Source organism: Asparagus officinalis, chromosome 1 (genome assembly GCF_001876935.1).
Source record: "Asparagus officinalis chromosome 1, Aspof.V1, whole genome shotgun sequence".
NCBI lineage: Eukaryota > Viridiplantae > Streptophyta > Magnoliopsida > Asparagales > Asparagaceae > Asparagus > Asparagus officinalis.
Genome location: NC_033794.1, coordinates 20,386,773 through 20,401,450, shown reverse-complemented (window position 1 = coordinate 20,401,450; position 14,678 = coordinate 20,386,773). Strand labels below are relative to the sequence as shown.

At 34.4% G+C, this 14,678-nt stretch overlaps 1 protein-coding gene and 1 pseudogene across 1 annotated transcript in view; both read right to left on the bottom strand.

The window, feature by feature from the left end:
• LOC109831600 lies at positions 2,660 to 5,230 on the bottom strand (annotated as a pseudogene).
• LOC109820779 (protein LOW PSII ACCUMULATION 3, chloroplastic) overlaps positions 6,652 to 14,678 on the bottom strand; it is a 17,047-nt gene continuing 9,020 nt past the window's right edge. The window contains exons 7-12 of the mRNA XM_020386977.1: positions 9,024 to 9,082; positions 8,832 to 8,934; positions 8,700 to 8,760; positions 7,837 to 7,919; positions 7,662 to 7,742; positions 6,652 to 6,998 (exon numbers count right to left, since the gene is read on the bottom strand). Of these exons, the coding sequence (XP_020242566.1) occupies positions 6,939 to 6,998; positions 7,662 to 7,742; positions 7,837 to 7,919; positions 8,700 to 8,760; positions 8,832 to 8,934; positions 9,024 to 9,082 (447 nt within the window). The 3' untranslated portion in view covers positions 6,652 to 6,938. The remainder of the gene's footprint in view (positions 6,999 to 7,661; positions 7,743 to 7,836; positions 7,920 to 8,699; positions 8,761 to 8,831; positions 8,935 to 9,023; positions 9,083 to 14,678) is intronic.

The following is a 14,678-nucleotide window of genomic DNA, read 5'->3' as shown; positions in this document are numbered from 1 at the left end:
ATAAGGGCCCGTTTGGTTGGGCTCTTTTCGCTTGAAAGCACTGTAGCTGTCAGGTTTAGTAACTAGTAACTTTGATTGGTTGTGCAAATAGAGTGATGATTTGACAGTAATAAATCTTAATTGCCAGCGTCTGATCAATTCTTCCCAAAAAGATTGTTTTGAGCGGTGGCTGTGAGGTCTAGTCTGCCAACTGGATTTCTAGCTACAGTAATTTTCACGTAGGGGGTTAGTCACCTAGAATTTTTTAAGTAAAACTGAGATAATTGGTAAAGTGGGATAATTTTTTAACACTGGGATAATTTAGTGGAACAATGATGGGTAATTCTTAAAAAGTGTGATAATTTGGTAGGATAATTTGGTGGGATAATGATGAATAATATTATGAAGTTGCATAATTTGGTAGGATAATTTGGTGGGGGTAATGGTGGGTATAAAATACTATTGTTAATAATTGTATATTAAAAATAATATAATATTGATAAGCAAATTCTAGTGATAACTATAAAATATAATGCAATAAAGCATCACTATTCATCTCAAATAATAAAATAATTTACAAATAAATAAAAATCTAAATCCCTAGAGTGACTCGACTTCCATCATCTCACATGGCTTCTATCATACCACATGGCATCTGCCATAGAATTTCTCCAAGCTTCTACAGCTGCTCGTTAAGTCTGTAACTCGTCTTCTTTATCGGAGTCATTGTCTGCATCAGCAACATTTCGTGGAGCTTCTAGTGGAGGATCATAAATGTCGAAGTTCAAATCTCATAACATCATAAAGAAAGAAAAATAAGCATTTTTCAGCCATTAACCCTTTGGACCAATCTCATCATGATCGCTGAAACCAAATCAGCAAATAAATAAAATGTATACAGGAATCATCCATGGCCGCTAAACAGATGATTGACAGATGAATTATAAATATCCCAATCAATTTACTGAGCCGATTTAATAATAATAGATATCACCATTAACCATTCAACATCTAATCATCAATGTGATCGCAAAGTTGCTTTCTAACTTATAAAAAAAACATAAATAGCCCGCATATCTTTAGCACTAACCCACCAACACTATATTCTTAACCTAAACCACTGTTGTGGAGAGAAAACTTAGATCAAACAAATAATAATAAAGTAATTTAACGTCAAAAAGCTATCAATAAAGTAATACATCTTGAAGATAATAATAAAAGATCTAATCATCACAAAAACAAAGTAAAGACAGAAAAATGAACGGATGATTGACTTCATGGCAGAGAAATTTTCTAGGCGGAGAAACTAACCAAGAGGGAGGGAGGCGACGTTTCACTTTTTTTCCCAATTGTATTCTTTCCAATTGAGAGAGGAGAACTTATGGTTATATATATAGGTAGTATAATTTGTGGGATAATTATGACCAATTATCCCAATTCTAATTCTAGTAGAATTCTACTTGACTAACGCACCAAAAAAATAATACAGTTCTAGTTCTACAAAAGTTCTACTTGACTAACACTATAAAAAAATATCTCATTTTCTAGTTCTATGTGACTAACACCTTAAAAATTTATCACATAAATTATCCCAGTTCTAATTTTAAGTTCTAGATGACTAACCCCCCAGTAATTTTCACATAAATTACATAAGGGTCCGTTCGTTTCAAAAAAAACTTGGAAATTAAAGAATAGGAAACTTATTTCCTATAATAATCATTTTGAGGTTGTTTGGTTGGGTTAAAAAAGAAGGAAATTATAGAATAGGAGATGAGATGAGATGAGTTGTCACCTTATTATTGGATGATGTGAGTGATTTTTAAAAAAAACTTGTTTTGAGGTTGTTTGGTTGGTTAAAAAAATAAGGAAATGAATTGGAGGTATATTATTGGATGATGTTTTGAGGTTGTTTGTGTTTAGTTCATTTTTAAAAATAAGAAAATAGATGAGATGAGTTGAGTTGGAGGTATATTATTGGATGATGTGACACATACTTAAGGAAATCAATTTCTTGTTTTTTTTTTTGAGGAAATGGATGGAAAGGAAGGTTTAATGAGATGAGATGAGTTGTCACAATATTATTGGATGATGTGTGTGATTTTTAAAAATGGTATAAGATGAGATGTAATGAGTTGGATGATGTGACACATTTCTTGTGTTTGGTTTATTTTTAAAGATAAGACCATCTCCAGCAGGTAGGCAAATTTTCACCCCTTCTCTCCTGCCACATCACTTTATTCCCCCACCACATAATTCAATAACACTCATTTCCCTATCAACTCTTTCTCTCCTGCCACATCACTTTATTCCCCCACCACATAATTCAATAACACTCATTTCCCTATCAACTCTACAACAGCTAGTTTTTCAAAAACTTTTTCACTTTATTTGGGACCCACCATAACCACATCACACCAACATATACCCCACCATATTTATTCACTCATATTTCTTATTTCATATATTATTATTACTATTATAACTAATATATTTATAATTATAATTTTATTAATAATTTAATATTCAATAAATAATATTTAATATTTATATATATTACTAATTTAATTTTTAATATTATTATTAAATTAACATAAAATAACACACGGTTTTATTAAGCACACGAAAAACCAAACATACAAATTATTGAAAACATTCAAGAAAACACTTTAAATTGGTAAATCTAGTCGAGGGTTGTTCCAAATTTTTGCCAAATGTGCTCGACGAGATCCTTCTTCAACTGAATGTGTTGGGCCCTATCACGTAGTTCGGCTCTAGTATGAATATCTGATTCGGATCTGGCTTGGACGTGCACTTGGAACTCGGGCAACACTTCTGTTTGAACATCGAAAGAGGAGGTAGAGTCAGAATTGTTAGATGGTTCGAAGTCGATATTTTCCCAGTTTCGTGAATATGTATCTCTCTCATCCTCGACTATCATGTTATGTAAAATAATACACGCCCTCATTATTTTTCCTAAGACATCAAGATCTCACATTCTAGCTGGTTGGCGAACAATAGCGAACCGTGCTTGGAGAACCCCGAATGCACGTTCCATGTCCTTCCTGCATGATTCTTGTTGTTTGGCAAAAAATTGTTGTTTGTTGCCCTAGGGCATTTGTATTGACTGGACGAAGACAGGCCATTTAGGATAGATTCCATCAGCTAGATAGTATGCAGGATTGTATTGTCGCCCATTCACGGTGAAGTTTACCTGTGGTGCTTCACCCGACTCAATGTCGTCAAAAACCGGTGACCTATCTAGTACATTTATGTCGTTCAATGTACCAGGCAACCCAAAAAAAGCATGTCATATCCACAAATCATATGACGCAACCGCCTCGAGAATGACTGTTGCTGTGCCTTTGTGCCCACTAGTAAACTGCACTTGCCAAGCCTTAGGACAATTCTTCCACTGCCAGTGCATGCAATCGATACTTCCAATCATTCCGGGGAAACCACGCTCCTGACCAACCTGGAGCAACCTCTGCAAGTCTTCAACATTTGGGCGTCTTAAGTATTCATCTTGAAACAAGGCTATTACCCCTTCACAAAACTTGCGAGTACACTCAATTGTAGTGGATTCTCCTATCTTCACGTACTCATCACAAGCATCTGCTGGGACTCCATATGCGAGCATGTGTATGGTAGCCGTACACTTCTAGATAGGTGTTAAACCAAGCTTGCCGGCATTATTCCATCTTTGAGTGAAATAGTCGTCGTAATTGGATAGAGAGTCCACAATTCGTAAAAAGAGAGGCCTTTTCATTCGATACCTGCGTCGGAACTGGGCATCAGTGTAAGTGCATGATTCGGCAAAGTAGTCGGCCATGAGCCTCTCATGTGCTGCATGATGATCTCTATATATGGATTTTCTCTTATGTGTTTTTTCATTTCTCCTTTGCAATTCTTCAAGCAGTTCTTGCTGCCTATCAAGTATTTTTCCTTGTAACTCCCATTGTCATTGGAACTCTTCAAGACTGAACTCATTTAGGGTTGGATCCATTGGATGATATGCTGAACAAATGGTTATAGGTATACTTATGATGTGCATTTGGTCAGTTTTTATAACGAATGGTATGTGTTCAAATAATTGACTTAACATGCAATTGCTGGGACAGGTAGTCATTTCATATTTTGTATTATTGTGCAGAGTGTAGTCATTTCATCTTTTGTATTATTGTGTAGAGTGTAGTCATTTCATCTTTTGTATTGTTGTGCAGGGTGTAGTCATTTCAATCGTATTTATTCAAACATAAACAACAATTTTATTGAAACATTAAAATTACATTACAAACAGACAACGACTCTGAGGTTAAACACACATAACACAAAACACTTCAAAAATCAAACACACAAGCATAACACATGATCTTATTTGCCAAACAGATCCTTCCTCAACATATTCAATAATTCTTCTTCTTCATCGTCTCGATCTGGTTTGTTTTTCAATAATATACACATCTCCATCTGCTTGGCACGAGCGAGGCGATTCATAGCTGAAATAGTATTTGCTTACTTCTCTTCAAAGTTATCACGAGCGGTAGCTAGATTGGATAACTCCTCCTCAATTGCGACCTTCGATTTCCTTGAAGTGGATGATTTACTAAAGGAAGCTCTAGCTTTCGAACGAGCTTCCATTCATCCACCAAAGCAAACTTCCCATCGTATTTCTCCAAATACAACTCCTGACCCTTCAATATGTAATTATCATCGGACCAACCGCTTTTCCTCTCCCTAAACTAACAAAACCACAAATCTTTTTTGTTATGTCACGGTAATGACTTTGACACCGTGTTATGGTCCTCACTTTTCCACTTGTTGAGTGCTCATTAACGTAGTCTGTAACTTTACCCCAGAAAGTGTCACCCTTTTGGTTGTTCCCCAATTCACTGTCGTTACTAAAGTGAAAGTAACCAGTGAGTAGAACTTTGTTGTCTTCGGTGCTCCAACTATCATAACTTGATCTCTTGGATGATTGCTGGGTTGGAGGTAGAAAACTATGGGGAGTATCCCCATCAATATTTCCTAGAGAGATCTGGGTGGAAAATTCCGGGATATCGGTCGATCCACTGCTAAAACGGGGTGTAACCGGCTCTGTAGTCGGACCGGCGTTCGGAAAGTTCATATTGGAGGGAGCATAGTTGTTTCCAGGATATTGTTGATACCCATATGGCATATAAGGATTATTATACGGGTATTGCATGCCCATATTTGGAGGCATCATATACGGCATCTGAAAATTTGTCGGCATCCCCGTATTCCGAGTATTTTCTGGGCGTTGCATATTAGGATTTTGAGGATTAGGAAAATTGTAACCTGGGGGCAAATTATAATTTTGTGAAGGATCCATGAAGGTTGCAAAAAAGGCTTGACAATGGAAGAAGAAAGTAGAGAGAAATGCAAAAAGGAAGAAATAAAGGGTGTAAAATCTTAAAATTTTTTTGGTGTCCAAATGACACAAATTTAGGCTCTATTTATAGACCTTGAAAAATTAGAAATAATGGTATAAAAAAAATTAATTCGAATTATTTATGCTCCAAATCTACAATTTAAATATTAGGTGAAAACAAAAAAGAGTTGGTCCAATGGGGAGAGGGCACGTTTCCATGTGCATGGCTGGTCAAAAATCGTGGGGTTGGTGGGGGCTGATGGGGCTGCGTGCTCCTCTCCCATTGGACCACTCTTCATTAATTTTTTTTCTTTTTCTTATATAGGAGGCGGGCCCCACATAAAGTGTATTTCATGCAATTTCACGGAAGGGAAATATTTCACCCCTTGGAAAGCTTTTGAAATTTCCCTTCCTATTTCCCTAGCTGCTTTATGGAAAAACCACTCTTTTCCCCTCCTATTGCACTTGGTCTAAGAAAGGAGATGAAATGAGATGAGTTGGAGGATAAAAATAATATTTTATTAGATATTGTGGGTGAGTTTTAGGGATGGAAATAGATAAAAATATTATTTTATTGATTTCCTTGTACCGATACCCAAAAAAAAAAAAAAAAAGCCATAAATGAAAATATTATTGGGCTGCTTTGGATCTTTCCTTGGATTGAAGTGGCAGATCTAATGCTTGCGAAAGGATATTCGAGTATTGGTTATTTTGTTTCTACGAAAAATAAAAATGTGTGCAAACATGAAAATTTATGACCAGAATATCACAATATTTATTTAGAAAATCTTGAAATTATACCTCATTATCTTCTTTTTACCCAAAAAAATCATTACATGTTCATTTACCTTTCTTTTCAAGAGTATGTTTGCAGGTAACTCTAATTTTTTTTTCTTTATCTTCATTTTCTTTTCTTCCCTCCCCCCCCCACCCCCCCCCCCCCCCCCCCCCCCCCCCCCCCCTCCCCTTTTTTTCCTGAGTAAGAATCACCATTTGAACTTGTTAATGAACATTATCCTAAACATGCTTCCTAGCGACTTCATCCACCAACCCCCCTTGTAATCGGGGGCAGCGGAAAAATCACCACACCATCAGAAATCCAAGGGAAAGTGACAACTCTAAAACCATCAAAAAGAGGTTCCGGCTCTGCCACCATGTTTCGAAACTAAATCCTAAATGGGTAACAAAACCAACCAACCATAGTCTTGAGTCCGTACGATAGTTCTTCTTTCACAACAACAACAACAGTTGTGAGTTAGAAACATATACGTGAAACAAATCACTTCACATGCTTCAGAGAAGTAGGCCAAATTACTGTCATTCCATTCACAAACCATACGGTATGTTTTGCAAATCATATCTTGACATTTGGTGACACCAAACAACATGTATTTGTACATATACAGATACTTCAGAAAAATGAAACAAAAAATTGCTTCTGTGCAGCAGAAACCCCCACAGTTCTCATAATTTCCAAAATTTGATCTTTTTCTCGAGTTGCGGATTCTGTCTTGGATCTATGTGTTCATACATCTATTATCATGACCGCTTCGAAATTTATGATCACAACTCAACTCCTCCACGCGGAATACATTTCCAAATCAACATCTTCTTCCCACCATGTAGCATTCTGCATTTCCAAATTACACAAAAGAAAAGATAAGCAAAGAAGCCCATTTTAATTGGTAAATTTCACAGAAGCCCCCCCAAAAGCTTTGGGGCATTTCCCACGAACCCCCCTGAACTTTGTTTCTTCCAGAAAACCCTGAAAACTTTTCCCACTAAACCTCACGAACTTTGTGGTCCTCAAATAACACCCCTAAGCTTAACTTCCTCCAATGTATTTGTTTCTTCCAGTAAACCCCGAAACTTTTCCCACTAAACCTCATGAATTTTGTGGTCCTCAAATAACACCCCTCAGCTTTTTAACTTCCTCCAGAGTACCCCTCCTAACGGCATTACTGTCCCCAATACCGTCAACAAGAAACAAAAAAAACTATAATTAAGGACATGCACACGCGTGCGCGGGCACACGGGATTTTTTGTTACTGAGGGGTATTTTGGCCAATTGAAGTCATGTACTTGTCACGTGTGGGGGTTAAAACTAGCGGCATTACTTGTGGTGTCTCCTGAGAAAATTTTTGGGGGTTTAGAGGAATAAAAAAAAGTTCACAGGGTTTTCGTGGGAAACACCCCAAAGTTTTGGCAGTTTTGTGAAAGATATCCTGTTTTAATTTTATCCAAATCTTTGCACGTAGAGCCAAAAATGTTTAAGTGAGAGATGCTTCAGAACCTTGTAACCCCTTCTGAGAAATTCAAGTGAGCTTCCTTGTTCTTCCTGTAGCCCGAGAACTCTCAGAAGTTCTTCCTTGGTCTGAAATTAAAATTTTAGAAATTCACAGATGAATCAAAAAAAAAAGTTACTGTATTAAAAGAACAAATCAGTCACACAAAAAAAATGAATTTACCTCTCCTAATGTAAAACGTGTAGCACTTTCTGCGACGCAAGCATAAGAACCATCAGCTTGCTTAAGCATAACCTGCCAAGGACCTGCAGAAATATATAATTGATCTGAGTAATTTTAAGCATTATTAGATCAATGTGAAGACATTAATTAAGGTTTAGATCTACATTGAGTCAGAGCACACTCGGAGACATCCAGCTCGATCTATAATGCAACGACAATGAATATTCTGATAACTTAAATTATTAATTTTTTCTGGGAAGCTGCATATCATCTCAATGTTTATAAAATTGATTAATAAAAGTACTAGAAAGTTATCTCATCTGAAAAAACTTGAGGTAAAGATCATATTAGCAGTGTTATGCTTCTTTGTGAAGCTGTATTATAACTCAATAATGTGCTTCTAATTATCATTTTCAAAGTGAAGCTGCACAATTTTAATTTTTATTATTTATTTATTTATTTATTTATTTTTATTTTGTGTCGATGGATCTTATTTACTAATAGCACTATGAACAAAACTTCTGTACACTATATCAGCCTCTCAACTGTAGAAAGCTAAGAAAACAAAAAAAGTAGCTCATTCTTTCCAAAACAAAACATTCTCTAAACTTCAAGAAAGAAAAAAGAACTCCCTTAAAGCTCTAAACAGCTCCTCTTCTTTCTTTTAGAAATGAACTCAGGCTCATTATGCATGGCCAAGCACCATAGTCTCTTTTGTCTAAAGTCTTAGGCTTTTTATGCCATATTGAATGTTAATCTCAAATTTAAACAAGATGAAAACATTCATCTACCTGGAACCTCTGGTTCTAAAAAATTAACTTTTTTCTGGCAGTCCAAATTATTTGTTCATATCAACTTCTTACCAGGATACTGACGAAAAAGGGCTCCGCTGTAGTTCACTATGAAAGGTGCAACTGAGACTGTCTTCAGCATCACCAAGACAAAAGTGTCATTAAATCATGATGAAGCTAAATCGCCAATAAAATAATATGTACCTTCGAGTAGTCTCTTTGTCGAATATAGAATACAGGGACAAACTGTGAAAGGAAGCGATAATGCAAGTCTTTGGTGGGGAATCCTAATAGACCTAAGTCAGAGCTGCAAAATTTAAATTATGAAACTTATATACAGTAGAACATTAAATTAATACATTAAATCTAACTTTTAGTTTGATTAAACAGACATACCGCAAGGTATCCAGCTCCAAATTGAAAAGAAGTGCAGGGATTGTGGGTGCAAATTTTTCCTAGAAGAAAAAGGAGGAAACACAATATGCATACATTTCAACATACATAGTATTTCAAATGACATAAATAGGGAAAGCATATTCAACCACAGATATTCATAAGTACTCTTTATTAAAAAAAACTTGTTTATACTCATCTCCCCTAAACAGGGGTGCTCTGGGAGTCCACAACTTTATAAATTTGAATAAAGCGATAAATTTATAATCATAATGAAGAAGTAAGATTATAACTAAGAGTTCTTAATTCAACCATTTAATCAAAATTTAATATATAGATAAAATTTGATTTTTTTTTTCTGGCTTCCTTTTTGGCTAAGATCTAAGTACATCTGTGAGACCTTAGACCTAGATTAGTATAGCGGATGTATAGAAAAAGACAGACATACCAAATATATCACTACTTCTATTTTCTGGAAATTTTAGAGTATTTATCTGAGCTTCAAGGAATTGTTGGGACTAGCAAAAGATAGAATTGTTTGGGCCATAGAAAAGAAAATTGATTGCACAGTTTTTCTTAATCCAAACCATAATTTTTTTTATAATTTTCTGAGAAAGTACATGTTTAGCAGGCCCATCTGAAGTTTACCCGAATTTAACCCAGTTCCTAGCCTATATAAAGACCTAAGTTCTCTGAGATTAGGTTTTCCAACAGCTTTTCAGATCTAGGGCCTTGGAAGAGAGAGACTAAGGCTTTGATGGAGGATTTCCTGCAGTTCAAAGGAGTTATTCATTGATCAGTCAAAGTTCTCATCTTGCTTTGTTGGTTCTATCCCTATTTTCACATCTCTTTTCAAAGTTTTCCCTTCAAAATATGATCTTGTGTGGTTTGATGTTTTACTGTGATTCAAGAATTATTTTGATAGATATAATAGTTATATGTAATTGCATGTTAAATTTGTGGAAAAAATATTGATTTTTATCATGTTAGTAATTAGGATTTCATAATTAATTGATTTTTATGCATTGAAACTCGCATGAATAAGTTAGGAAAGTCAAAAACATGCATCTAAAGGAAAGATGTGCATATTGGAGAGCAATGAGGCAATGGTAGAGTGGCCCACACTGCCAACCGGTCCAATCGGTCAGTTGATTTTTTTAATAATTGATCCCACAAAACTTCATTAAGGACCATCTCTCTATTATACTTGGCATTTGACAACTAATTTTTAAAGCAAAACCGAAAAAACTTGATTTAAAAATTTAGTCCATATGGTTGATTGTAATAAAAAATTATTTAAAGATAGTTTATGTATAAATAAACAATCAAATATGGTTTCTATAGAATGACCTTATTTTAAAAGTGGTTTCTACGGGGAGAACTAATTGTTAAGAGTTGTTCTCTTTTTCTTTAAGAATGTATGAGCTTTCTAAAAACATTCTTTTTTTATCAAAAAATATTGTGAGCTCTCGTATAAGTTTAGGAATCATCCAGTGTGATGATGACAATTGGACCACTCCTAATTACTGACAAAGGTAAGTAACTTTTTATTTCGATTTCAATACATGCATATGATTTCTTCCTATTGCATGTGAGCTCTTGTATGAGATCTTTTTTCTTTTTAGAAAATCATGTGAGCTCTTGTATAAATTTAGGAATCATCCTGTATGATGATGACATTTGGATCAATCCAACTTACTAACAAAGATAAGTAACTTTTATTTTTAATTTCAATACGTGCATCGGTGCATGTGATTCTTCCTAATGATCTCAGTGTATCATTACAAGCTATACAATAAATTGTAAGCGAGCCAAAATTAGAAGCTTTAATCGTAAAAATTAGATAATCTTATTTGGCAGGCTCTATATAGTCTTGAGTTGGAGAACAGTGCCTAATTACCCCAGTGGCAGATCCAAAAATATTCCTAGGAGGCAAAATATGAGTATTTATTTACCCAAAAATTAAAATATGATATTATAAAATAATATTTATGACAAAAATAGGATGAAATTCAAAGGGGGTGCATATATTTTTAAATTGATAAAGAGCGAATTGTAAATTTAGAAGGCTTAAAATGTAATTTTCATAATCTCGAGGGTGTAACTGCCTTTTTTTAGTAAACGTTAATAGTCAATAATGCATTTTTTGATGATGATGAACCATTTGAATAATAAATATGTACATTTTTCTTTCAATTAATAAAAATATACATGTATTCCTCTATGTTTTCTAGAACTATTTCGTCTTCTTGCAATTCTTCCATGTTTTGTGCTTGGGCTTGTTTAAAATATATTTTTTCATATGTTACATTAACTATTGCTTATAAACATGGGATTTTTGTCTTTTAACCCAAAGTTTTACACTCACTTATTTAAAAACTCACTCACTTCAATAAACACACATACATCAAAGTATCCAAATGAGTTATGTTTAAATCTAATCCATAGTATACCCTCAAAATTTATATTGTATCTCTCAAAAAAATATCCAAAATAGCCTTTTTTCTCTTCTTCTAAACAACGATTATGTTTTTCATTGCATTATGGTGACGGCGAGAGAAATTTATTTTCGCGCGTTACTCCCTTCACTTTCCAAACCCCAATTTAGCATCCTCATCTTCTTCAAAATCTCTCTTTTCCCTTATTAATATCCTATCTTTTCTTTAAAAACCTCTTTCCTCCATTTATATTTCTCTTCATAACAGATATTAATTTGGTTTTAATGTGATTTCTATTTGCAATTACTAAATATTTCTTTTGTATATTCCCAAAACCAATATAAAGCTATACAATAAAGAGATACACTTTAGTCGTAAAGAGCTATACTTCTTATATGGTGTTATACTTTTCCCATAAAAGCTATGTTTTTTAATGAAGTGTTATACTTTGCTCAACCAAAAATTAATAACTATTAAGCTTTCATATTTATATTAATTAGTTTAATAAATATTGAACCTTCCTCTATTTTTTTCCAACAACTTTCTTGACGACATACTACATACTAATAATTTCTCTTGTAGTCCTAGAATCAATAAAGAGCTATATTATAATGATAAAGAGATACGGTTTAATCTTAAAGAGCTATACTTCTATATAAGGTGTTATACTTTGCTCCTAAAAACCTATGTTTTCATATAAAGTGTTATAGTTCAGCTAGCTTTGGAGGATTTTAGGGATTAACTTCACCTAGAATTTGGGGATCGGCTTTTTGAGTTTAGTGTTTTGTAAAACAAAAGAAGAGAGAAAAAGAGAGAGCCGATGAGTTTATTTGGGGAAGTAAGACAATTTTGGATTTTAGAATTTTTTTGGAAAATACAATATAAACTTTGACAGTATATTATCAGTTGGGTTTATAAATAAGTCACAAACAGTATGTTGGATGTAGGTGTATTTATGGAAGTGGGTGGGTTTTTAAATAAGTGATGGTAAAACTTTAGGTTAAAAGACAAAAAAAAAACCTATAAACATTCATGTTTATATTCTTTTATTTTTTTCATGCATTCTCCTTTTATTTTTTCCTATTAAGTATTCTCTTTGACAATGAATAAACCAACTGCTGATAGTAAATAGATACTATTCAAAAAGATGTTAATTCTTGGCTAAGCCACTAGCTCTTGTATAAACTTAGGAATCATCCAGTGTGATGATGACATTTGTATTACTCCTAATTACTGACAAAGGTAAGCAAAGTTTATTTCGACCTTAATATGAATGCATGTGATTTTTTAATGACCCCGGTGTATCATTCTATACAAGCTAGACAATAAATTGAAAGTAAGAAAAAATTAGAGGATGTGATAGCAATTTATTTGGTAGCCACTAAATGGCCTTGATTTGGAGAACAGAGTCTAATTAGCCCAGTAGCGGATCCAGAAAAAAAAATTGTTAGGGGGCTATCATGGATGCTATTGGGTCTATGGTACTTTATGTGCTTGAGGTGACACGACCTAAGGTTGTACATGGTCCTCAATTATAAAAGGTAAAATGATGGGGTTAATAGGGAAATAGCTATTGTTTTAAAAAACCTCAGCCTAGTCCGCTTAGGTTTACGCCTAGTCTTAGGCGGTACCTAGGCCGTCTAATTAGCGCCTAGCACCTAGCGCCTAGGCGGTATTTAGGTTACCCACCTAGATTTTACGAGCGTTTAGGGGACCATTGTCTGCTTTCGTGGATTGCACCATGTAGGCTTTGGTTGTGATTTATGCGTTGTAGCCTACACGTCCTCCAAACTCCATTAACCTTCAAATATGAACACCTCCACTACCTCCTCCGACCTTCAGCAATACCTCATCAATCGCCACTTAAATGAAGAAAGAAATCCGCCTAGACACTAGTCCGGCATCTAAACTTTCTATAACATTGACATTCACTATCAATTATTATAATTAAAAATAAAAAAGAAAACGTCTTAGGCTCTAGCATTGTTAATTATTATTTTGGCTATTTAGTATCTAAGTATGCATGGTTTATTGTGGAACTAAGATTGTTATCTTTTTTTAAAAATTTATATGAATTTAATACATATTTTTATCAATTATTATAATTTAATAATTTAAAAATAGTCAAACGCCTAGGCGCTGCCTAGGCGTACGCCCAGGGGTCTAGGCGCTAGGCGCTCGCTCAATCGCCTAGTCTGCCTAACATCTTCTGTAACATTGGGAATAGCAAATGCAGGTTTCATTGGTAGGGTAGGAACATGATAAGAGAGCTCATAAACTATGCACTAAACATCATAGAGCCAGAAAGATCGCTTTATCCCCCTTCTGACCCAAGTCTTCTTGTGTTGCATTCCAAACAAGATCACATGAAAGATACTCAATAAGTTGACTTCAGATGATACTACACAGTAGTAGGACGTTTACTTTTAGTTGTTCTTTATCTTATTGATTTTCATATCATGCTTTTATGAGTGTTTTCTTCATTGCTTAATTGCTCTGCAAATTTGTTATCTGTTACACAAATTGAGCGTGTTATTATGAGTATCTATTTGCATGATTGTACAACTTCAATCCTTTGAAACTATAAAACCCTGCTGTCCACAGTAAGGACTGGTGTTGTCTCTAGCTGACGAACAAGATCCCTTGCTACTAGATTAGGGGCTTTATTATAATCAGGTGCAGGACTAGTAGGCATGGCTTGGAGTTTCGTGGTTTTTAGCTCATGGATATCACTAGTGATTTATTTACATTTCAAAGTTAGTATCTTGGACATCCAATGTTTGAGGTATTAGGTGTTTGGTAATCAATGTGTTTTTATTTGTTGTATTTTTGTAAAAAACACCATGCCATGGTGTTTCTTTTTCAAATGTGTTTTGAAAACATCATTTTTGTCAAACTAATTTGACCATTTATAGAGCGACAGTGAGCGGGCGGGCGTATTAGGTGTTTGGTAATCAATGTGTTTTTATTTGTTGTATTTTTGTAAAAAACACCATGCCATGGTGTTTCTTTTTCAAATGTGTTTTGAAAACATCATTTTTGTCAAACTAATTTGACCATTTATAGAGCGACAGTGAGCGGGCGGGCGTATTAGGTGTTTGGTAATCAATGTGTTTTTATTTGTTGTATTTTTGTAAAAAACACCATGCCATGGTGTTTCTTTTTCAAATGTGTTTTGAAAACATCATTTTGGTCAAACTAGTTTGACCATTTATATAGT